The sequence below is a fragment of the Lepidothrix coronata genome, unplaced genomic scaffold (genome assembly GCF_001604755.1).
Source record: "Lepidothrix coronata isolate B3197 unplaced genomic scaffold, Lepidothrix_coronata-1.0 Scaffold8, whole genome shotgun sequence".
Lineage (NCBI taxonomy): Eukaryota > Metazoa > Chordata > Aves > Passeriformes > Pipridae > Lepidothrix > Lepidothrix coronata.
Genome location: NW_016690188.1, coordinates 7,049,233 through 7,070,958, shown reverse-complemented (window position 1 = coordinate 7,070,958; position 21,726 = coordinate 7,049,233). Strand labels below are relative to the sequence as shown.

The window sequence follows — 21,726 nt, the reverse complement described above, 5'->3', positions numbered from 1 at the left end:
TGCTAAAATATAATCATAAATAATCAGTTACCTGAACTTCATCCCTGAGTCCCGGGCTGAGCGAGCAGAGCAGTGAAACTCAGAGGCAGTGGAGCCTTCCAGAATCCTCTGCAGGTTGCGCTCCGTGATGCCACCTCCTGGTGGGAACAAACCCGATGTCACACACCAAGCAGATGACACTGTCCCAGACCTGACATCACGCTGGGACCTACCCATAAGGGACAAGCACCATATACACTGAAGGGAAAACACAGCCCTTGGGACAATGGAGACCCAGGCACATGAAAAGAAACAGGAGAAGCCTTGACTCATGTTATCCTACAGAACTAGAGCTGTCCCCAGTTCCTGCAGTGAGCAGCAGCTGCAGGGCTCTAGGTGGCCTTTACTCACACCAGGGCAGGAGCTGCTTCTCCTGGGTACCTGGCTCAGAAAGCCAGATCAGGGAGTGGATCCCAAGCAGGAGGCTAGGGAGGAAGGGCTAGGGACTGAGGACCTGGTAAAAGATGACAAAAAAACATTACCTGGCACCACCACAATTCTGCCCTTTGCCTGAAAGAAGAATAACATGTTACTGATATTGCTCAGCACTACATCCACATGTGCATTTGTGGTGTGGCAAAGAAACCTCACATGCAGCACTTTCCACAAACTCATGGATGTCACCGTGGCCTACAATTCATTCACTCTCACCCATCTTTTTTGTTCTGTTCGTGTTTTACAAGGAAATGTGGAAAAGAATTTGCTGTTAGAGCTAAAACAACCTGTCCCCATTCCCTCCTACCTCTGTATCCCACCTGGCTACCTGTTGCATTTCCCTAATAAGAACCCAGCAGGGACCTCACTTTGCTGTTTGTGTGGGCTCATCACACCAGCTGTTGAAACCAACTCCCACCATCCTCCCCACTGTCTGTGAGCAAGAATGACTCAACCAGTCTTTGCTGTGGGAGACTTCAGGGCCCAGCCCATATGGAATTGGGAAAACAGATTAAAGCCAGGCAAGGGAGGGAAGGCAAGTGCTCCCTGACAAAAGTGCCCTTACAGAAATGAGGGCTACCATAAAGGTAGCAGGCAACGCCCAGAGGTAGCAGCCACAGGAGAACACAGCGAGCACTTACTTGTTCTGCAAGCCTCTTAATCAAGGACAATCCTTCCAGTGCTGAGCTGTCACAGCCACTCGTCAACACCCGCTCAAACCCCAGAGAAATCAGGGTCTCCAGTGCCACCAGAGGGTCGTGCACCATGTCGAAGGCTGAGAGACCAGAACAACAGCTCAGAAATCACTCGGTTCATTGTGCTCAAGCCCTGTCCCCCAGCCAGCTCAGGCCCTTGCAGCAGTGCCAGGGCCACCATCCTCAACTCCTCAGACAGCTCCTCTCTCACAGTGCAGTAACACAACTCCCCGAGCCTAAACACCCTGGACCTTCCCTCTCCTGCACAGCCTGCAGAGCTTTCCCCCTGCAGAGAACAACCCAAGGACACTAAGCTGAGCTCCCTCCCAACCCCACCTGCCACCGGCAGTGGGGCACAGGGTGGTCCCTGCTCAGGCCACTGTCCCCAGCAACTCACCGCGGTGAAAGGTGACTGGCAGGGGACGGCACACGGCTGCAACAAGAACACATATGGTCAGTCAGGGCTGGAACAGAGAGTTCCTTGTACTAGAACCAGAAAAGTACATGACAGGAAAGAGGGCAAAGGCTCCTCAAGCCACTTTTAGGCAGTTCAGAAGAGTCCCACTACTTGCTGGGAACATTGCAGCAGCTGTTGTTTGGCCAAGCTCTTTGGTGGGGAAGAGTTATTCTGCCCTTTGAGAAAGCAACAAACCATTTGTTTACCCCTAAAGAGTAAGACCAAAACCTCCTATCTTGTCTAGAACATGTAGAACCTTCATTTTCACCATAGATGTCTTTCTCTGTAGGAAGGAAGCAAGGAAGTTGTATCATATACCTAGGGAAAGGACAGGACCATTGCTCTCTGAAAGCAGGAGAGCTGATTTTTGTGATTTCTTTCACTACCTACGATTTCTGGTCTCAGACCACAACAAACTTCACCAGTGGTGCTCTATTTACCATGCAAAGTTTATTTCTACAAAAAGAAATCCACCTGCCCTAGAAACACTGGTTCCAGCAGAGCACCTCACTGGCCTAGTGGAGTCAAGTCCTAGCAAGACCCTTGTCTTTTGCTGCATTCCTTACAGTACATTCACCTTTGTACAAGACCCTCAGCAGCACACCACAAGGGAAAGGCTCAGCTCTCTTTAGCTTCGCCTGCAGCTCACAGAAAAGATTCAGAGAGAAAGGGAATTTGTTTCCACATGTTTGTGGTCTGGACTAATGAATTCCCACTGCAGCTTCAGTAGTTTTTTATATGTTTCCACCTCTCTCTTGTCATCTTTTCTCACTGGGTGTGTTAAGAGAAAAAAAATGAAGATGAATTGCCAGCTACCCACAAGGCCAAGGTCCAGGAGACACATATCCTAGATATGTGCAGCAGGGAGATAAAGAAAAAAGGGCAAAGAAATAAAGGGACAAACCCCAATAGTTTAATGCTCTAAAAGCAGCTCATCTAAGCCTTCTCAGACCTTGCTATTATGGCCCAGGTGGCCTCAAACTCTGTGTGAACAGTTTAGGGCTGTGGGCCCTGGGCTGCAAAGTTTCTTAACTACTTAATATCTCACGAGTGTGGCAGCACATGAAACTGGAGAAGATGGAAAGTGACGGCAAGACCATAGACGGGCCATGCAGACCAAAGCACTCCGTACAGCTCTTTCTGGGCCCCTGTCCCAGCACAGAGCTGTGCCCGCGGACACCTCACCCAGCAGCGCCGTGCACAGCTCCGTGTCGATGCGCCCGTCCTCGGTGAGGGCCCCGAACACGAGCCCGTCGGCGCCGTGCAGCTTGGCCAGGCGGATGTCGGCCTTCATCACCTCCACCTCGCGGTCCGAGTACAGGAAATCGCCGCCGCGGGGCCGGATCATCACGAACACCGGCACCCGCACGCACTGCTTCACCACCTGCAGCAGCCCTGCGGGCGGCACGGGGGGCTCAGCGCCCCGACACGGCACCCCCGGCCCTGGGCGGGCGGGACGGGAGAGGGGAGCGAGGGGAGAGGGGCGGGGATGGAGGGATGGCTGGGCAGGGGGCCCAGGGGCGGGGGCGGCTCACCCATGCTCGGAGTGGTCCCTCCTTCCACGAGGCCCGCGCACAGCTCGATCCGCCCGGCACCTGCGGAGAGGCGCGTCAGAACCGGCCCCGCCACGCCGCCGGCCCCTCCCGCGGGGCCCCCCGGGTCTTACCTCCGCGCTCCGCGTTGACGGCGGACTCCACCGAGTCCACGCACACCTCCATGAGGAACCCATCGTCCATGCCTGTGGAGCGGGAGCGGCGCGGTCACACCGAGCCGGTCCATGGCTCCCGCCCGGGCCGCACCACCCGAACCGGCCCCGCCCCGCTTCCGCTGCGAGCCCCGCCCCCGGCTCCGCTTCCGGCCCCGCCCCCTCGCGGCCGGGCCCGCGCCGCCCGGTGGCGCGAGGGCGGGCGCGCGGGCGGGCGGAGGCGCGAGGTGGGCGCACCCCGTCGGCGCGCGGCGCGCGCAAGCCCCGCCCCCGGCCGTTCGGCCCCGCCCCCGCCGCCGCGCGGGCCCCGCCCCCGCCCCGCGCGCGCCCTGCTCACCTGCGCTAGCGGCGCGCGGGGGTCGCTGCTCGCGCTGCCGGTCACGCGCCGCGCGATCGTCATGGCGACGCCCGGGTGTGCCCGGAAGGGCTCGCTCCACGCTTCCGGCTGCCGCACTTCCGGCGTGGCTCGGGATGCTGCGGGCGGCGCGCGGCGGGGCGCGTGGGCTGTTGCAGGTGCGGACACCGGCACCGTCGGTCTGCGGCCGCCTCCCTCCGCAGCGCTGGCTTCAGCTCCGGCTGCTGCACCAGGAGCCCCTGCCCGCCGCGCCGCCGCCCGCCGTGGGGCGATGGCTTCTGGCCTGCAGCGGCGCCGTGGCCGGTGCCGTGGTGCTGGGCGGCGTCACCAGGTGAGCGCGGCACCACCAGCCTCGTTGGGGCGCTCAGAGGGGGCCCTTAGGGACAACGGTCCCGGCTGCCCTCCGGTCCGCGCCGCCGGTGACCCCGCAGCAGGGACCCACCCCGAGCGTGCCTGTGAGAGTCCTGTCATGTCTTTCCGTCCTGGTTGCAAGGGACATGGTGAGGTAGGGCTGGAAGTACCAGAGAGACTTTCACAGTGTGTTGATGCCACTTCGGGATGACTCTCTTACACGTTTGTTGTAATTTTAGGTCCGATCACTTACATCTGATTTCCACCCTGCTTCTATCTCTGAGTTTAATGGTTGTCTGAGCAAATGTTTTAAGAGTTATCATAAAACCACAGAATATGCTGGGATGGAAGGGACCATCCAAGTCCAGCTCCTGGGTTGCTGTGCAGGCAGCAGCTCTCACTTCAGCTCAGTGGATTTGCCTCCTGTCAGGGAGTGAGTTGTGCCTGCTCTGTCTCTGCCCCCAGGCTGACAGAATCAGGCCTCTCCATGGTTGACTGGCACCTGGTGAAGGAGATGAAACCCCCACAGACACAGCAGGAGTGGGAAGCTGAGTTCCAGAAGTACCAGCAGTTCCCGGAGTTTAAAATGTGAGTGTGCAAAATTGGAAGGAGAGTGGGCTGAGGCCATCCCTTCTGCGACTGAGCCATTCGAGGAACTCTTGTAAGAAGGAAAATGTTTTCTGAAGTCACTAGAAAGGCACACAAAGCCTGCCTGGTGGTGGCTCCTTCCTTTTTCTGAGGAAGGTGACCCTGTGTCATGCAAAGTTCAGTGTAAGGCTGTTGCATCACATGGAAAGGTTCTTTGTTTTACTGTCTTTAACAGCCTGAACCATGACATGACCCTGGCAGAGTTCAAGTTCATTTGGTACATGGAGTACTCGCACCGCATGTGGGGCCGTGTCGTGGGCCTGGTCTACATCCTGCCTGCAGCCTATTTCTGGCACAGGGGCTGGCTCAGCCGCCCCTTGAAGGGCCGTGTGCTCGCCCTCTGTGGGCTGGTCTGCTTCCAGGTGAGAGAGCTCTGCAGCCACGGGGATGATCGTAGAATCATAGAATGACCTTAAAGATTACCCAGCTCCAACCCCCCTTGCCATGGGCGGGGACATCTCTCACTGGAACAGGTTGCTCAGAGCCCCATCCAGCCTGGCCTTGAATGCTTCCAGGGATGGGACATCCACAGCTTCTCTAGGCAAACTGTTCTAGTGCCTCACCCACCCCCACAGTAAAGAATTTTTTCCTAATATCCGATCTAAACCCACTCTCTTTCAATTTGGTATTTTCTGATTGAGCAGTGGGATTCGTGACAGCTTGAGGGGTGTCAGTGCTGGTAGCTGGTTGAAGGCAGAGGAAACAAGTTGCTTTGCCCCTAAAGTTTATCTGGTCTTAGTAGTTGCTGCTGCCCTGTCTGGCTGTAACCCCTCTCCTGTTCTGTTAGGGGCTGCTGGGGTGGTACATGGTGAAGAGTGGGCTGGAGGAGAAGCCAGACTCGTACGACATCCCTCGGGTCAGTCAGTACCGCCTCGCAGCACACCTTGGCTCCGCGCTGGTCCTGTACTCTGCGAGCCTGTGGACAGGGCTGACTCTGCTGCTTCCACAACACAAGGTATGGAGTGCTGTGTCAGGGGTCAAAAGCTCAGGGCAGTGTCAATTCAGAGGTCTGGGATGCGATGTGAAGGGTAGGGAAAGGATGTAAAGGCTGATGGTACTCTGTTTTAGTGTCGGTTCCTGACTCTGACCTAATACTTAGAGAATACTTACAGTTTACAAAATACTATTCTCTAAACCTCATGGTTATGGGACACTTCCTTTGTCTTATGATGTTTGGCTCAAAAGGGATTAGACTCAGAATTTGTGGCAGTTCAGGCAAGGGTGTGCCTGGCTGGGCTAAATGGTTTGTGCCAGTAACTGTCCAGTGGCCACTTCAATTTCTGCACAGGGTTGGACTTGATTAGCTGTGGTTTTGAGGAACCACTGACATGTGATTGCTGTGTGGTGGTCTATAGATTCCTCCTGTAAAATAAAGGCAAACCCATTGTCCTGTACATGCAGTGAAGGCTTTTCTTAGCTGCTGCCAACGGTACTGGAAATGCTTTGCCTTGATGTTTTTCTGCTTTTCTTTGGTTTTTATTTTACAGTTGCCTGAAACGCATCAGCTCCTTCGCTTGAAACAATATGTTCATGGCACTACAGCTCTCATTTTTCTTACTGCCCTTTCAGGTAAGGCTCTTTCTTTCTACTGTCTCATTTGTCACTCATTCCTCTCTGCTGTTTGTTTTTTTTCTGCTGATCTGGTGGGGACTGTAAGCAACCCCATCCATTCTCTGGGAAACGTGCTGCTGTCATGGAACTTAGAGTCAAGAATGTCCTTACTGGTCTTTCCAGGTGGAGATGTGCCTTCCAGCCTGCCTGTGCTGTGTGATCTCTGTGTATGTTTCTAAAAGAAATTCAGGATCAAGCTGAGCTCTTGAATCAGAGCTGTGCAACCTGGAGTGACATCTTTGCCTACTCTGGTAGTCTTTATTTTTTGCTCTGGAATTGCAGGTGCCTTTGTGGCAGGACTGGATGCTGGCCTTGTGTACAATTCCTTCCCCAAAATGGGGGAGCACTGGATCCCAGATGATCTCCTTGCCTTCTCTCCTGTGCTGAGAAATATCTTTGAGAATCCTACAACTGTACAGTTTGATCACAGGATCTTGGTAAGTGCTGTCTTCCTTATGTGTCTGGGCTGCTTCTTGGCTGCCTCCTGCAGCCAAGCTGTCCTCTTTGGGCTGTGATTCTTTCTGTCAACTTGAGTGATTTCCAGGGTGTCCAAAGGGCCTGAGAGCATCTTACCAATTTGCTTCTGCAGGAAGAGGAAGTTTAGCATTCTTATTTTCAATGTGGTCTTCTTCCTTAAGGAGGTCTTCCTCCTGCGCAAGTAAAAGACTTTGTTTCTTTGTGTCTCCTTTTCCATAACGTGAGCTACAGTGGGAGGTAGCCCTTGCTATTGAGATGTCTGGGAAAGCTGTGTGAAATAAAACTTGGAAATCCTGATAGTGAATGCTTCCTTCAGCATTTCTGAACCTGCTTTACACAGTAGTGCCCTGTGAAAATATCTCAGCTAGTTAGAGCAATCCGATTATTAAATACCACTGGCAGCACTGCTGTGAACTAAGCCGTGGCTAAGACTAAAAAGGAAGATTAGGAAGAATCACCTGGGCTGACCTGCACAGCAAGATTATGCTGGTGCACTACAGCCGAGTGGTGGAAAGGAGATCAGTTTTCCAGATGACAGCTTCCACCTTCAGTTGTCAAGGTGAGAGCTGGGAAGAGGGCAGACATAATCCCTAATGAATAAAAGAGGAAAAGCTGTTGGAAAGTAAAGCATTAATTTGGAGCAAAAATGAAACTCTTTGTAACTTCAGTTAAATTTCAGGGTTGTTAACCTCATGTCGTGGGAGCTCTGGAATTTGGTCATGGCCATTAATGTGTTTCTGTGGTTAAATATTGCTCACAGAATTTCTTCTACTGCATGGAAGGTGCAGCCAAAGGCCACTGCATCCATTTCCTTTGAACTTTTGTGGAAGGGTGGTTGTTTCCCTTCCCTTCTGTAGGGAATTGCCTCCGTCACAGCCGTCACAGCACTGTACCTCTTCTCGCGGAAGATCCCACTCCCTCGCAGGACCAGGATGGCTGTGACTTCCTTACTGGCTGTGGCTTGCGTGCAGGTACTGCCTTTTTTGTTTTTTTGCCTCAGCTTGGATCTAGGCCCAAGAGCTTGGAGCTGAGAGGTGGAGCTGCCTAGACCCTACACCTCACCATACTGCATGCACACTCTGAATTTGGGGGTGGGAAGTCCTGCTGTGGCTTGTGAGCCTTTCTACACCACGCTTTGTCCTGGGGATGGTGTCAGTGGTGCATCCTTAGCTGCTCTTAACCTCTTCTCCCCTTCTTGGCAGGTGGGCCTGGGCATCAGCACACTGCTGCTCTATGTCCCCACACCTCTGGCTGCTACCCACCAGTCAGGCTCCCTGGCGCTGCTCAGCATGGCACTGTGGCTCATGAGCGAGCTCCGGAGAGTCCCCAAGTAACCCACCCACAGGAGAGCCCTGCCGGAGGGAGCTGCAGCGCCGAACCCAGGGGCGGCCCAGACCCTTCACCCCGGGTGCACGGGCGGATGTGCGCCCGGACGGGTTGGCGCAGGGAGGCGGCGGGTGTGAGTGTAAACTTTGTAACATAAAAGAGTTTCTACGGAGCAGTTCGTGTGTGGCTGAGGGCTCCTTTCGGGAGCGAGGCGGGGGGGCACGCCGGCGGCCCCGGGCCGCGCTGGCCCGAGCGGATCCGAACGGAGCCGAGCCGAGCCGAGCGCAGCCGGGCGTCTCCGCCAATGGGAGGAGGCGCTGGCGGCGGCGCGGCACGTTCGGCCCGCGGATTGGCCGCGTGCCGCGGCAGTGGGCGGGGCGGGGCCCGCGGAGCGGACGAAGCGGAGCGGCCATGACGGCGCACAGCTTTGCGCTGCCGCTCGTCCTCTTCTCCGCCTTCTGGGGGCTCGTGGGCATCGCCGCCCCCTGGTTCGTGCCCAAGGGGCCGAACCGCGGGTGAGTGGGGGCTCGGGGGTACCGCGGGCGGGGGGGTTCCGGGGCCGGGCCTCCCCGTGCTAACGCCGATGTCTCCGCAGGGTGATCATCACGATGCTAGTCACCACGGCCGTGTGCTGTTACCTCTTGTGAGTACCTTCCCCCGCCCTCCGTTGGCCTCCCCGGGCCCGGTGGCTGCTGCCCAGCCTCCTCCCGTAGGTGGACGGGACAGCACCCGGGCTGCGGTCCGCCTCGTTCCCGGGCCCGTCACCCCCTGGGTGCTCTGGCCCTGCCTCCGTGCGACCGGGGCTGATGGCACATTGGGTCCCTTTGCAGCTGGCTCATCGCCATCCTGGCGCAGGCCAACCCCCTGTTCGGGCCGCAGCTGAAGAACGAGACCATCTGGTACGTGCGCTTCCTCTGGGAGTGAGCAGTTCCCAGGAGCCGACGCCTGAACCGAGACCCCCCTGCCAAATCCGTCACCGTGAGTGGGCAGAGGGCTGGGGTGGCAGAGATGTCCTTGCTTGTTTGCCTCTTTCAGGCAGGGGAGGGAGCTGCAGCCTGGCCCTTGCCAGGCTTGGGGAGATGCTTTGGCTTCTCTGCATTGTGGCTGTGGTGAGCTGGTCTCCATATGGGGCTGCTGCCTCTACACTGGGCCTGAGCAAACCAAGCACCGTGGTTCTCTAGATTTGTGGGAGCTTCCTCATGAGTGTTAACTTCTCCTCCTTTCTCCCTCCCCCAGCTCTTGCAGCTGTTCCAGCCTCTACCCTCCTGTACCAGGCAGCCCCCAGAGGTGCTGGGACAGAGGCTGGACCCGCTGCCCCAGCGCACCTGGAGCACTGCAACCTGGACGGATGATGGCTCGGCCCCTGAGCATGGCAAGCAGCACCCTTGGACAAGGGCCTAGTAAGCTGGCACTGGGAGCAGCCAGGGAGAGATCCCTTCAGCTGCCCAAGTGCTGCCGTCACTGAGCACCATCCTGCAAGGGATCTGTGTGGTGGGGTTCCAGTGGATCCTGTCCCAGCAGAGCTTGCCCTGTTCCCTCAGCACTCAGCCCTAGCCCCCAAGTGAAACCCCTGCTCGTAGCCCAAGCTGCCCACCTCATTGCCCTATCCCTGGTCATTTCAGGCACCAGCTGCCCCTCTGCATGAGAAGGCAGGAGCCATTGCAACCTGTCTGTCTTCTGTGGTGGGGGTGGTCCCTGCTAAAACAGATTGTGGCTGTGGGTGGGAGAAGGGAGGGCTGACCCTGGAGGAGCATGCAGACCCCCTTGAGTGTGATAAGGGAGGTGTTGGGGTCTGCTGGAGGGGATGATGTGTCTCCCACCTCAGCAGTGAGGCAGCTGCAGTAGTGTCTAGGTATCTCCACCACAGTGACAAGGGTCCAGGTTGTGAGAAGAACCCAGTAGGGCTTTGTGTTTTAGGTTTCCCCTTATTTATAAGATAATTTATCTGTATTTATTTATTTATTTGTCTGTGTTCAATTCGTGTTGTGGAAATAAATCCTTTTTCTAGTAAGTGATGTTGGAGGCTGAGTCATTTGCTGCTTTGAGGCTGAGGAACAGACTTGGCCTTACTTAGACATCTTTCCTTCCCCCTTAACACTGCTCTTGCAGCATAAGAACAAGGCTGGGATCCTCAGCTGTTAAGCAGGAGGTTGCCAGCACACTGGTGCATGGAAAGTTTTATCCTTGATGGCACCTGTGCACTCATGCTGTGGGACCAGGGTCACAAGTAGGCAACAGTATGTGCCAGAGGGAGAATCAGCTATCTGCCCAGCCTCTCACAGTAGACAGCCATGCTGGGGCCATCTCCATGCCTGTTCAGCAGCTGGAGCAGCTTAGTGGCCTCTTTGCCAGGCAGCTCTATGAGACTGGGGTGGGAAATAAGGTAAAAAAGAGGGACCAATATCTTCCAGGAGCTCTGAGTGGGCAGGCTTTTCCTCTTAGGAGGGCAGCAAAGGATGCTGTCTCCAAGGATCACAACAGCTTGGTTTGCATCAGAGCTCCCCATGCTGCTACCAGCTCAGCAGTCCTGCTCAGATAACAGGGAACAGGAAAGGAGTTCCATCATCCTGCCATGCCAGCACAGATGTGCAGCCCCCCAGCCACTCCACCAGCCAGGAGCAAGTGCTGCTGAGGAGCTGTTCCCTAGAAAACAAGACCAGTGCTGGATGGCTCAAGGGGGTTGTTTATTGCTACAGGAATGGGAACGGCTGAGTTCAAGTAAAAAGTGACAAAGTTCATTGGACTATCAGTGGGCTCCAGCCCCAGGGGAGGAAGCCTTGTGCCTCTGTGCACAGCTACAGCCTGGACGTGTCCTGGGGCTCTGAGCTGGACTGGGGGTGGTTCTCCCGTGGGCAGGCCCAGCCTGCGCTCAGGGGGGACTGGAACTACAGGTCCTGGCACTAATGCCCAGTTAATGTGTGGGACTCCACGGGGCAGATGTGCCCTGGAGGGAATGTATGAAAGGAATGGCTGCCCACTTTGGTGGTGCCTTAGGAACCAATCGGTCACCCCTCAGGGCCAAGTCTGGGATGCTGGTAGGAGGATTGTCCTAGGAGGGTAAGACATGGCAAAGGGCACGATGCCTTTTCAGGAATGCTCAAAGAGGGGCCAGGCTGGGCAGAGCAGCCTGGTGGAACTCATAGCTCACCTGGTTCCTGCAGTAACTTTGCTAGTGACTGCTGTTCTCCAGCCTGTGGGCTTGTCAGGGCCTGCAGAAAGGCCACCCCATGCGATGAACCACAGCACCTCACCAGGTTGCTCTGCAAACCAGTGGCTGAGTCATGGGGTGGCCCAGTGCTTCGGGCCACAGTCCTAGGTTGGCTGCCTCAGTGATAGCGTCCTGTTATCTGAGGAACCTGCCAGGGCTGCAGCCTTGAGCCCGCTGGCAGCAGAGGACTTTGCTCCACACCATATAGTGAGACACAGGCCAGAGGGCAAGGAATACAAAGATTAGGACTGGGGCAAGGTGGAGAGGAAAGCTCCAGCATCCATAGGTGCCTCAGCCCACAGGCTCTGGTTCTGATGTGGAGATGATGGAGTGCAGAGCTGAGATGGTCTTCAAGAAAGAGTCCAAGCCCTCGGAGCCCAGGTTGTCAGCCAGTCCTGGTTCTGCTGGTGCAACTGGATGGTGGGTACCACTGGTGTCATGGCACATTTCCCTGGCCCAGAGGCACCACCACCTTGTCCAGCCAGAGCAGGGTGTGCTGGGCCATGCGCAGCTGCCGGCGGTGGATGCGGCGCAGCCGCAGGAGGTAGAGGACGATGGCCAGTGCTACCACCAGGATGCAGGCAAAGAAGAGATAGTGGTTGTAGACGAAAGAGAGGCGCAGCCAGGAGGCATGTGCTTGCCGGATGCTCTCCTGACGGAGATCCCTGTGGAGAGAAACATCAGGACTGGCCAGGGTCCTGCCATGGTCTGTGCTGCCACTCCCCTTCTGGGGATGGCAAAGCCCTCACCTAGTGCAGTTACACGTACTCCTCCCCAACCACCCTTCCCTGCATGATGCCATCAGCGAGCCGACAGCAGTACCTGAGTGGCAGAAATCTTGTCTTGTAGAGGATGGCTCCCAGTGTCCACTGCACCTCCCGGTCGTACACCAGCTGGGCCGTGCGCAGGCTCGGGTAGTCCAGTGGGAACTGGAAGCCCTCGTGAAGGACTTGGTACATCCAGGCTGATTTGAAGCACTGATACCTGGAAGGCACAGCACACAGGAGCATCAGCCAGACATTGCCACCTGCACTAGTCCCTTACCACAGCAAAAGCCTCCCAAGAGGTCCAGCCATGGCATCCCCCAGCAAATCCATTTACTTCAGCCGGTGCTGGTCAGCATGCGCTGAGTAGAGGCCACCACGGAAACGCTGGGTCAGCACCTCCCACCGCTGGCTGCAGTACTCCTGCCACAAGGAGAAGGTGGGGTTCAGAGCAGAGAAACAGCCCTCACTCCCAGCCCCAGGTACAGCAGCTTCCCAGCCCCTGGGCTGGGGCAGCACACACCTGGGCAGCGGAGGTGAAGGTGGGGGCACTGTATTGACCCCCCAGGCGCAGCACATCCTCGGTGCAGTAGAAGAACTCAGAGAAGCCATAAAACTCGCTGTTGCTGAAGTCGATGGGTGCTTTGTAGGCCCCCAGCAGGGAGTCCTGGCTGCTGTTGGACCCTGCCAGGAGGGGCTGCAGCAGCTTTGCACAAGCCTGCCAGTCCCCTCGTCCCCGCACATACACGGTTTGGCCGCCCCTTGTCACTGTGTCCTCCAGCCCCACAGGCAAGCAGGGGTCCAGGAAGGGCATCTTGGGGCTCAGCCCTGTCTGCTGGCTGTGCAGGCTGGAAAACAGTCCAGAAAGGAACAGCAGTTGCCCAGGGGGTTCTATACTACCTCTATACTAGTCTATACTAGTCTAGCATTGTCCCACGTCCAGATACCCCTTACACCAGACCAGGCTGTGTCCCCTTGTACGCCGCAGTGCTGGCGCCTGCCCTGCCACCTCTTGTCAAGCTGAACTTGCCAGACCTGTCACGCTGACCTGCAGCTACATGCTCCAAGCACCTGTAGGGTGCAACAAGGCACAGCCCACCCCACCCAGCTCACAGGGATCTGTGCCCCTGCATAGCCCCTGGGGATCCAGAGGCAGGGTTTGCTCCTGGCACCGGAGTACCTGGGCACCAAGCCTCTCCGCCTCTGGCAACAGCTTCACGTAGTGCTCTTGGAAGGAAAGGAGAGACAGGAGACAGAAAGCTCAAGGTGGGGACGCAATGGAAAGATGTGCCAAGTGAATCGGTGCTGGAGAAGGAGGGAAAGTCAGACCAGGAAAAGCCAAAAGCCACTAAAGGAACCCCCCTGTAGCCTGTTACCAGGAGAGAAGGAGGAAGGCAGGGAGCTGTGGCACTGCTAACGCCTGCCAGACTTGGAAAAGGGCAGCACCCATACACCCTGTGCCAGCCCAGGCACCTGCTGCCGCCGCACAGCTGCTGCCAACGTGGCTGTGGGAGCTGTTATTGCCACAGGTAGCTTTTGAGACACACCCAAGGGGGAGAGGGCAGCATGAAGGAACCAGCACCTCATTTCACAATGCCCCAGCAGGGGCACCGCTAGGTGAGGCAGCAATACCGGTTGTGCACATAGGTTTGGTTCAGCACCAGCTCCTCGTAGCGCTGCCGGGCAAAATTGCCCCCAAAGCCCAGGAAGGTGTTGACGTAGACACGGTACACGTGGCCAGTGTGCTGCACATCACAGCCCAGGTTGAATTCTGCCAGCAAGCTCTTAGCAGCTTCCTCCTAGGGACGCAGAGAGGCCCTTGATCAGCGCAACTCAGGGAAGGCAGGGGCTGCTCTTGGGGCCAACCAGGCACATACGCACCTGCTGAGGGGAGGAGACAGCTCCGGAGTCGGGCACTTCGTAGGCGATCTGCAGGGAGGCACCTCCCATGTCCAGGATCCCAACTGTTCGTTTCCGAACCAGGGACTTCCCCTGGTCCCCCAGCGCCACAGTGACCATTGCATCCTCCTCTGCAACCCACAGCAGCATGTCAAAGAGGGGCAGGTCCTGGGGTAGTATCTCCTCCCTTCCACCATTACCGCCCACAGCTGCTGGGTCCTGGCACTCAGGACTGGCCACATCCTGGCTTTGAAGATTCCCCCAAGGCATCCACAGGTGGAAGCCACTACAGAAACACTATCACAAACCCTCTCTCCCTGGTTCTTCTCCCAAAATGCTGCAGATGGCCCCCTCACACAGTAACTTGTGACCAGGGCAAGGCTCCTCCAAGTCCCAGATCCATTTCACACATACGACTGGGGTCAGGCATTGCTGCCTACTCCAGAGGTTGCTCTTAGCTCCAGCACTGGGGCAAGGTCCAGCAGGGCTCTGGTCAGACCCTCCCAGCTGTTCTACAAGCAGCCAGACTCACCATCCTCGTGATCAAACCGTCCCAGGACAAAGTTGATGCCAATCCAAGCATAGACACCTGCACAAGATAGAAAATGTAATTATGACAATATACTAAAGAACACCAAGCAGTGCTCTGTGGTAGCTCCTACCTTCCTGTTTCCCTGAGATTACTTCTGCATGTGATTTGGAGAAGAGGAAATCAAACTCCAGGGGCACGTTTCTCACCAAGTCCTCCAGGATTGCAGCTTGCTGCCTGCAAGGGCATGGGAAAGGAACAGATGCTAGGGGACCTTCACCAGTAAGGCTGGTGAACAGACAGCAGGGATCACCCAGCACTGAACCCCCTGTTCAGCCCCACAAGCCGTGCTGCTGCACCCAGCACGCTTTGGAGACAAGAAATACATCTATCTGTTTGAGACTCTCAGTAAAAAGCCTCTTCTCTCAACTCCCTCCCAGCACGCTCAGATCCTCCTTCTGCATCCCTCACTGCTTGCCCCAGCAACTTGCCCTTTCCTTTCTCAATTCCCCTCAGGATTCCCAATTTTCCCGAAGAGACAGCTGTTGGGGGTGAGAGATTCCAGGGTATCTCTGGCTCGCCTGACACAGGCCACAAACTCACCACTCGGGCAGCAGCCGCATGCCCGCCGTGCACAGGATGTACAGCGGCGTTTCCTTGTGCTTCTGGGCCGGGACGTGGGCAGCCGCGAACCGGAGGAGCGGGCGCAGGTAGGGGGTGGCCTGCTCAGGGGCCGCCGCGGTCACGGAGATGCCTGTCCGGGGAAGGAGCTGTGAGAAACCCGCCCCGTCGGTGCGCAGGGGGCTCGGGCTGGGGACGGACAGCGGCGGCACCCACCCGGTTTAATCTTCTTGACGACAGGGCGGCTGCTCCTGTCCCTCATCTGCTTGATGTCCAGCAGGTCGTGCGGGTTCCCGTTGTGCGGGGGCCAGAAGTAGACGAAGACACGGGATCCGCTGCTCCCGCAGTCCACCACCACGCCGTAGTTAAGGGCCAAGTCCTCGGTGTCGGTGGCCGTCAGCTCCTCCGCCCGCGCCAGGTACCTGGGGCAGGGTGGCGGGGCCGCTCAGCACCGGCGGCTCAGCAACGGCGGCCCCGCTCCCCCGGCCCCCTGGCCCCGCTCACCTCTCGTCCCGCCGGGCGCCGCGGGGCGGCGCGGCCCAGCGGCGGGGCACGGCGCCCGCCAGCAACAGCAAAAGCCCCAGGAGCAGGGCGAACCCCAGCGCCACCGGGCGCTGCCGCGGCCCCGGGCACGGTCCCGCCGAGCGCCACGACAGGCAGGAAACACCGATCCTGCAGGGCAGAGGCCACACCTCAGCACCGGGACCGCGCCGGCACCGGCCCTCCGGCGCGGCCCGGCCCCCCTCACCTGGCCATGTGCGCCTGCCGCCGCCCGCCCGCGCATCGCCGCTGGCGGCCCCGCCGCCGGCACCGGCGGACACGTCACCGCCGCCGCCACCGCCCCCCGCCGGGCGGAGATCCGCCCACCGCCGGACGGGGACCAATCGGCGCCGCCGACCCCCGCCTCGGCCACGCCCATGCGGCCCGGCGACCAATCGGATCGGGGAGAGACACGCCCCTTCCCCCCCAGGCTGGCGGGGCGGGGCCCGACTTCGCCCTTGCTCCCGCACCCGACCTTCGCCGTGGGGCGTCACGCGGGGGCCCCCAGCCAATCTCGGCCGCCCAAATAAACAGCACGCGCCGACGGCCGGAGCGGCGGGCCCACTGGCCAATGGCGGCTCTCGGGCCGGCCAAAGGTCGCGGGCCCGCCGGCCAATGGGCCGCGCGGCGGGGAGGGCCGCCAAGTTGGAGCGCCCAATGGGCCGCGCGGGCCGGCAGGGCGGGCAGTCCCGGCAGCCAACGGGCGGCGCGCTGGGGCGCGCCGGAGGGAGCGGCCAGCCAGTGGCGGCGCCCGGGCCGCGGCGGCGGCGGCCAATGAGCGCGGGGTGTTCGGGCTGTGCGCGGCGGGCCCAGCCAATGGGGACGCTGCGAGGGCGGGCCCCGGGCGGTGGCGGCCAATGGGCGCGGAGCAGGGGCGGGGCGTTGCGGGAGGCGGTGTGGCCGGGCCGGGGCGGTGGCGGCGGCGGCAGCGGCGGCGGCGCGATGGAGCTGGGGGCGGGAGCGGGGGCGGGCGCGGGCCCCGGCGCGCGGGGCGGCGCGGAGTCGGGCCGCGTCCTGCTGCTGCTCATGGGCAGTGGTGGCGGCGGCCCGGGCCGGGCGCGGCGAGGCGGCGCGGAGGCGGAGGTGGCGCCGAGTCCCGGTGCCGGCCCCGGGGGCCCCGAGCCGCGCTCCCCGCCCGCCCCCGACTACGAGGCGCTGCCGCAGGGCGCCGCCGTGTCCACGCACATGCTGGCGGGCGCCGTGGCCGGCGTCATGGAGCACTGTGTGATGTACCCCATCGACTGCGTCAAGGTGCCGGCGGCGCGGCGGGAGGGGCGGGGGCGGCGCGGCGGGTGCCCCGGGCAGGGTCTGAGGAGCCGCCCGGGCGGGCCCGCCCTGTGTTGCAGACGCGGATGCAGAGCCTGCAGCCGGAGCCCGCCGCCCGCTACCGGAACGTGCTGGAGGCCCTGTGGCGCATCGCCCGCACCGAGGGCGTCTGGCGGCCCATGCGGGGCCTGAACATCACTGCTACCGGCGCTGGGCCGGCGCACGCCCTCTACTTCGCTTGCTACGAAAAGTTAAAAAAGACGCTGAGCGACGTTATCCACGCGGGGGGCAATAGCCATGTGGCCAACGGTACCGGCCCCGCCACGCCGGGGGGGGAGCGGGGCGGGAGCGGCAGGTGTGGCGGTCAGGCTCGGTCCCGGTGCGGGGTCGGGGTGCCGTGGTTGTCCTAAAGCCCTGTGCTCTCTCCAGCCGCGAGCCACAGCCGCACGGCGCCGGGCAGGGGAAGCACCGCTCCTGCGCCCGCTGGAGCTGCTGCCAGGTATCTGGCATGGAGCAGGTCGGTGGCCCTGGCCCAGGAGGATGGCGGTGGATGAGAGCTTCCTGCAGACAAGCCGGGACTGGCCGTGGCCCCGTGGGTTGGCAGTGCCAGAGCTCACCTCAGGAGTGCCACGTGGGTTTGGAGCCTGTCTCGCCATGGTGCCCGTTCCATCTCAAGGAGCTGCCACAGTAGGGAGAGCATGGGGCTGAGGGGAGAGCAGGGCACGTTCTGCCCTTGGCAGGCACGTAGCAGAGTGCTCTGTTGGGCTGCTCCTGCACGGGACGTGGGGACACCATCCTAAGGGCCCCTGCCATCTGGCGGCATTGTCCTGCCCCTCAAGGAGTAGACCCAAGTGAGTCCCAGTCAGCCCACGAGACTTGACAGCCTGTCACAACCCTCTGCCTCTCCTGATCTCTCTCCGGGTGGGAACCACTGAGGACCAGCCTGCCTTTTGGAGGGGAGATGGAGGCTGCCTTCAGATCTCACCCTCTTTCAAGGGCCTCCTGTACTTTGGCAGGGGACTCGGGGCTGTGGTGGAGCCCCGGGGTCCCTCACCTTTCCCCCCCTCACATGTGGCAGTTCTTGTTTTGCAGGTGCAGCCGGGTGTGTAGCAACGTTGCTCCACGATGCAGCCATGAACCCTGCTGAAGGTAACGATGGTCCTGGCCTGCCAGGGAGGGGAGGAGCAGGGTCTGCCTGAGCCTCTGGGGTCCCCTTGGTGGCATGGAAGGTGCTCCTGTTGCTTTCCTGACTGCAAGGATCCTTTAGGGTCACGTGGGTCCTCTTAGGGATGCTAGTGGCTGCCTGTTATGGACAGGGTGGGTAGAAGAGATTAACTTGGAAGTGCAGCACACCCCAGTTTAGGAGGAGCTGGGAGGGAATGGGCCTTTCACCCAGGAGTTTGGCTGGGAACTGTTACCTGGAACAGGGAAGAAATCAAGAGAGATGTGATCTGCACTGCTAAAGTCATTCCAAGTGTGTTGAAGCTGGGCACTGCTATGGTGAGAACTCTGGAAGATGTGGTACGGGCCTATGTTCAAGAAGAAAATTAAAAGAATGGGATACAAAAACATGCTAGAGAGGTTGGGAGAAGGGAGATCTTGTGGAATGTCTGGAAGATGATGATTTTGTTGAGCCTGGTATGTATGAAAAAAACAGAGTTTGCGATTTAAGTCTGTGAACGTGGTGGGAAAAGGAGGAATAATGAGGAAAGGCCAGTCATGAAGGTATTTTTTCCTCTTAAAATTGGAGAGCTTGTGACAGTTCAGGCTCTAGCTGATGTGGGCCCAGCAAGGCTCGTGCCTGCCCACTGCATGGCTGGGACTCGAGGAGCAGGCAGCTGGCTGGCTAGACCGTTGTCATTCCTTCCCTGGAGCTTTTCTTGTCACGACTGTAGTAGTTTATAGTCACATCATTTTTATTTCCCTGTGGTCATGTTGAGATAGGGGGAGGCAGGACAGGGCCGGGCTCCGCTCTAGGCTTCCCTGTCCTGCTCTTGGATGTATTGGGGGGGTTGGCATCTGAATTTTGCCCCGGAGTGGCAGCGTTTCGGCAGTGGCTGCAAACAGTTCCTGGCTGGTGAGCTCTGTGATGTGCTGTGGTTATTCTGGGCTTCAGTGGGGGTGGCTGGGGAGGGACAGTATTATCCAGATAGAGAGCTGTCTGGAATATAAAAGGACTGAATGCAGACCAGGTTCTTCAGACGGCATGGTAGTTCTGCTGCTGTGAATGAGCAGTTGCTCGGGAGTGAGGCTGGATCTGGAGTGTAACTGAGGGGATATCAAGATGTTCCCTGGGGCTATGGCAGCTTCAGGGTTTGAAGGTGGTGATGTCTGTCCGACAGGGAAGCTTCAGCAGATCTAAATGGCTGGAGTCCTGTCTGGGGACACCCAGCGCTGCTGGTTCGAGTTGTCTGTCATTAGCTCTTAGGCCCGCGTGACCAAACTCCAGGCATTTGGAGGGGAAGCCTGGCTTCATGTTTACCCTTCTCTTTCCTCTTCCCCTCCATGCCTGGGTCCTGGCTGCTGCTGCTGCTGGCTACCACTTTATGTCCCAAGTGGTCAAGCAGAGGATGCAGATGTACAACTCGCCTTACCAGCGTGTGATGGACTGTGTGCGGGCTGTGTGGCGCAACGAAGGGGCTGGAGCTTTCTACCGCAGCTACACCACCCAGCTCACCATGAACATCCCCTTCCAAGCCATTCACTTCATGACCTACGAGTTCTTGCAAGAGCAGCTCAACCCCCACAGACAGTACAACCCAGGCTCTCACGTGGTCTCTGGAGCCTGTGCGGGGGCTGTCGCTGCCGCTGCCACTACGCCTTTGGACGTTTGCAAAACACTGCTCAACACCCAGGAGTCCTTGGCCCTGAGCTCCAACATCAGCGGACACATCACAGGCATGGCTAATGCCTTCAGGACGGTGTACCAAGTGGGCGGTGTGACCGCCTACTTCAGAGGGGTCCAGGCCAGAGTCATTTATCAGATGCCCTCGACAGCGATTGCCTGGTCCGTGTATGAGTTCTTCAAATACATCCTCACCAAGCGCCAGGAGGAGCGTCGGGCTGGGAAGTGAGCCAGAGCCAAATGCTGTTCCAGACCTGCCTCACATCCCCCTCCTGGTTTGTCTTCTGACCCCTCTCCCTTTCAGTTTGGTTTGTGTCGAAGAGAGGGGGCAGTGAAGCCCTTTGGGGTTTAGCGATGCCGTTTTTTCCCTGTGACTGTTGCAGCTCTGCTCAGGCTGCACAGCTTGCTCTCTCCCAGGGTCCTCCACGACACCCTGCTGGGAGTTGCAGCCCAGGTCACATTCCCTCGCACTTTGGTGGAGCTGTGCTCCTGTCCTTCCCTTAACCACAATGTCTCACACAAAGCTCACCCCTCTTCGGAGGGGAAGGTGAATGTCCTGCCCGGCTTCTGGCAGGGCCAAGCTGAGCTCGCAGTCGCCAAGGAGGAGGTGATGGCGGATGCTGGGGGCTTCGTCTGGCCTTTGGCTGAAGCGAAGTGTAAGCCTTGGCCGTTGTCTTGTAGCACGCACACGTGATGCTGACTGCCGCAGTGGTGGTGGTGGGTGAGGGGGAGGATGGCACTTGAGGAGGGAGCCTGTAGGTTTGTTTTTGTTCCTGCTCTTGACACCTCCAATAAAAACAGTTCTGCTCTATCCTCATGTCCCATTCTTACTCCAGCATGGCCCAGCTCCTGGCATTGTGGCTTTCTGACTGTGCCTGGTGCTGAGCTCTTTTGATGAATGCCAAAGCGGGGAGGGAAGCGGGGTCTGGAGGTGGTGGTGGGAGAAGGGGATCTGCCTAGCCCAGTCACCCTGGCAGCGTGCAGGGATGAGGGTGTTGCCCATACCATTTGGCTCATGATCCGTCACCTGCTGCTGGTGTGGGTTGTGACTCCACGGGGAAGCTGAGGTTTATGCTTCTCAGCCAGGTAGTCCCACACCCTCAGTCTGAGTAGGAGTCCTCAGGATGCTTCCAAACTGCTCCGAATGGAGCTGGTGGCAGGAGGGTCCTGAGTTGTGTGTGTCAGGAACAGCACGGGAATTTGGTGCTGAGTGATGGTGGAGGGTTTTCTGCACCTTATATAGGAGATTCGGGGCTTAGCAGCACTTTTACCAGCTCATTTTGAGTAATTAAACTAGTTTGATGTTTGATGAGCATCTTAAAATTCTATCAGCACACTTGCTCAAAGTGCTAGTATTTTTTCCAATCTAATGGTAATTAGAAGAATAACTTGGTTTTCTAACGTGTTGTTAGTTGTCTTGTTACTAATTTATTTTAGGGTCCCACCCAACTCTGGAGCTGTGAGCTATCCTCACTCTGTTGTGTGCCGAGCATTAAAGCGTCGCCTCATTGTGCTGACCTGCCCAGAGCAGAGCTCTGGGTTTCTTGAACAGGGTGCTCATGGGTGATGCCTGACTCTCCCAAGGTGCATGCAGGAGTGGCATGTGTCACCCAGTGCCATGCCCAGAATAACTCCCTGGAGGAAATGCATTCACGGCCATGGTATGTGCAGCTGGTGGGTGTCCGGGTTGGCTTAGGCCTGCTCCAGAGGGTCTGCTGGCCTGGCCTGCACATAGGGCTGCTGGAGTGGGTTATGGTGAGGACAAAGAGGGGTTTTCTGCAGCTAGAAAAGCTCCTGGGTGAGCAAGGGGGATGCACAGCCCTCAGGGCCATTGGGCTCTATCACTGCTGGGTGACTGGAGGGCAGGGACCCCTACACTGCAGGGCTGGATGTTGGCACCCTGCCCAAGCCCCAGCCCAGCACAGGATCCACCTTTCCCTTACACATCTCTCATG

The 21,726-nt window shown here is 58.5% G+C and overlaps 5 protein-coding genes across 8 annotated transcripts in view; 3 read left to right on the top strand and 2 right to left on the bottom strand.

The window, feature by feature from the left end:
• The window catches only part of CUTC (cutC copper transporter), a 4,789-nt gene extending 1,058 nt beyond the window's left edge, over positions 1–3,731 (bottom strand). Inside the window, 9 exon segments of the mRNA XM_017804029.1 lie at positions 32–137; positions 522–549; positions 1,116–1,249; positions 1,567–1,602; positions 2,812–3,021; positions 3,162–3,221; positions 3,293–3,364; positions 3,669–3,701; positions 3,704–3,731. Of these exon segments, the coding sequence (XP_017659518.1) occupies positions 32–137; positions 522–549; positions 1,116–1,249; positions 1,567–1,602; positions 2,812–3,021; positions 3,162–3,221; positions 3,293–3,364; positions 3,669–3,701; positions 3,704–3,731 (707 nt within the window).
• Positions 3,732–3,813: 82 nt separating this feature from the next.
• LOC108492086 (cytochrome c oxidase assembly protein COX15 homolog) lies at positions 3,814–8,274 on the top strand. 2 transcript variants are annotated; one of them, XM_017804003.1, is made up of 8 exons: positions 3,814–3,844; positions 4,503–4,625; positions 4,861–5,047; positions 5,473–5,640; positions 6,173–6,254; positions 6,579–6,733; positions 7,631–7,744; positions 7,976–8,274. In XM_017804003.1, the coding sequence occupies exons 2-8, from the start codon at positions 4,525–4,527 to the stop codon at positions 8,105–8,107; spliced, it is 939 nt and encodes a 312-aa protein (XP_017659492.1). In that variant the 5' UTR covers positions 3,814–3,844; positions 4,503–4,524; the 3' UTR covers positions 8,108–8,274. The 2 variants fall into 2 exon arrangements, with proteins under 2 accessions (XP_017659492.1, XP_017659493.1); XM_017804004.1 differs by lacking the exon at positions 3,814–3,844 and adding an exon at positions 3,937–4,017.
• On the top strand, positions 7,274–20,719 carry SLC25A28 (solute carrier family 25 member 28). Of its 3 annotated transcripts, none has more exons than XM_017804002.1 (5): positions 7,274–7,277; positions 16,879–16,911; positions 17,007–17,235; positions 18,019–18,075; positions 19,483–20,582. In XM_017804002.1, the coding sequence occupies exons 2-5, from the start codon at positions 16,888–16,890 to the stop codon at positions 19,998–20,000; spliced, it is 828 nt and encodes a 275-aa protein (XP_017659491.1). In that variant the 5' UTR covers positions 7,274–7,277; positions 16,879–16,887; the 3' UTR covers positions 20,001–20,582. The 3 variants fall into 3 exon arrangements, 2 of the variants coding, with proteins under 2 accessions (XP_017659491.1, XP_017659490.1); XR_001873002.1 differs by lacking the exon at positions 7,274–7,277 and adding an exon at positions 20,703–20,719 and having other exon boundaries at positions 16,603–16,911; positions 19,483–20,485; XM_017804001.1 differs by lacking the exon at positions 7,274–7,277 and having other exon boundaries at positions 16,603–16,911.
• On the top strand, positions 8,477–10,110 carry LOC108492087 (V-type proton ATPase subunit e 2). Its single transcript, XM_017804005.1, has 4 exons — positions 8,477–8,614; positions 8,695–8,742; positions 8,930–9,077; positions 9,336–10,110. The coding sequence occupies exons 1-3, from the start codon at positions 8,511–8,513 to the stop codon at positions 9,021–9,023; spliced, it is 246 nt and encodes an 81-aa protein (XP_017659494.1). The 5' UTR covers positions 8,477–8,510; the 3' UTR covers positions 9,024–9,077; positions 9,336–10,110.
• Positions 10,763–15,876, bottom strand: ENTPD7 (ectonucleoside triphosphate diphosphohydrolase 7). Its single transcript, XM_017839481.1, has 12 exons — positions 15,869–15,876; positions 15,625–15,792; positions 15,337–15,542; positions 15,103–15,253; positions 14,633–14,736; positions 14,503–14,559; positions 13,953–14,101; positions 13,704–13,870; positions 12,595–12,919; positions 12,409–12,494; positions 12,130–12,291; positions 10,763–11,972 (listed from the first exon to the last, which is right to left on the bottom strand). The coding sequence occupies exons 1-12, from the start codon at positions 15,874–15,876 to the stop codon at positions 11,744–11,746; spliced, it is 1,812 nt and encodes a 603-aa protein (XP_017694970.1). The 3' UTR covers positions 10,763–11,743.
• Positions 20,720–21,726: the final 1,007 nt, after the last annotated feature.

Bases quoted from the DNA above. Each gene is read 5' to 3' on its own strand.
- LOC108492086 (XM_017804003.1), top strand. From the start codon at position 4,525: ATGGTTGACTGGCACCTGGTGAAGGAGATGAAACCCCCACAGACACAG. The intron at 5,048-5,472 runs GTGAGAGAGCTC...CTGTTCTGTTAG, and splicing joins GTGGGCTGGTCTGCTTCCAG to GGGCTGCTGGGGTGGTACAT. The intron at 6,255-6,578 runs GTAAGGCTCTTT...CTGGAATTGCAG, and splicing joins TTTTCTTACTGCCCTTTCAG to GTGCCTTTGTGGCAGGACTG.
- LOC108492087 (XM_017804005.1), top strand. From the start codon at position 8,511: ATGACGGCGCACAGCTTTGCGCTGCCGCTCGTCCTCTTCTCCGCCTTC. The intron at 8,615-8,694 runs GTGAGTGGGGGC...ATGTCTCCGCAG, and splicing joins CCCAAGGGGCCGAACCGCGG to GGTGATCATCACGATGCTAG. The intron at 8,743-8,929 runs GTGAGTACCTTC...GTCCCTTTGCAG, and splicing joins GCCGTGTGCTGTTACCTCTT to CTGGCTCATCGCCATCCTGG.
- ENTPD7 (XM_017839481.1), bottom strand. The intron at 15,543-15,624 runs GTGAGCGGGGCC...ACCCTGCCCCAG, and splicing joins GGCGCCCGGCGGGACGAGAG to GTACCTGGCGCGGGCGGAGG. The intron at 12,920-13,703 runs GTATTGCTGCCT...ACTGTTTTCCAG, and splicing joins CAAACCTATGTGCACAACCG to CCTGCACAGCCAGCAGACAG.
- SLC25A28 (XM_017804001.1), top strand. From the start codon at position 16,603: ATGGAGCTGGGGGCGGGAGCGGGGGCGGGCGCGGGCCCCGGCGCGCGG. The intron at 16,912-17,006 runs GTGCCGGCGGCG...CCTGTGTTGCAG, and splicing joins ACCCCATCGACTGCGTCAAG to ACGCGGATGCAGAGCCTGCA. The intron at 18,076-19,482 runs GTAACGATGGTC...TTATGTCCCAAG, and splicing joins AGCCATGAACCCTGCTGAAG to TGGTCAAGCAGAGGATGCAG.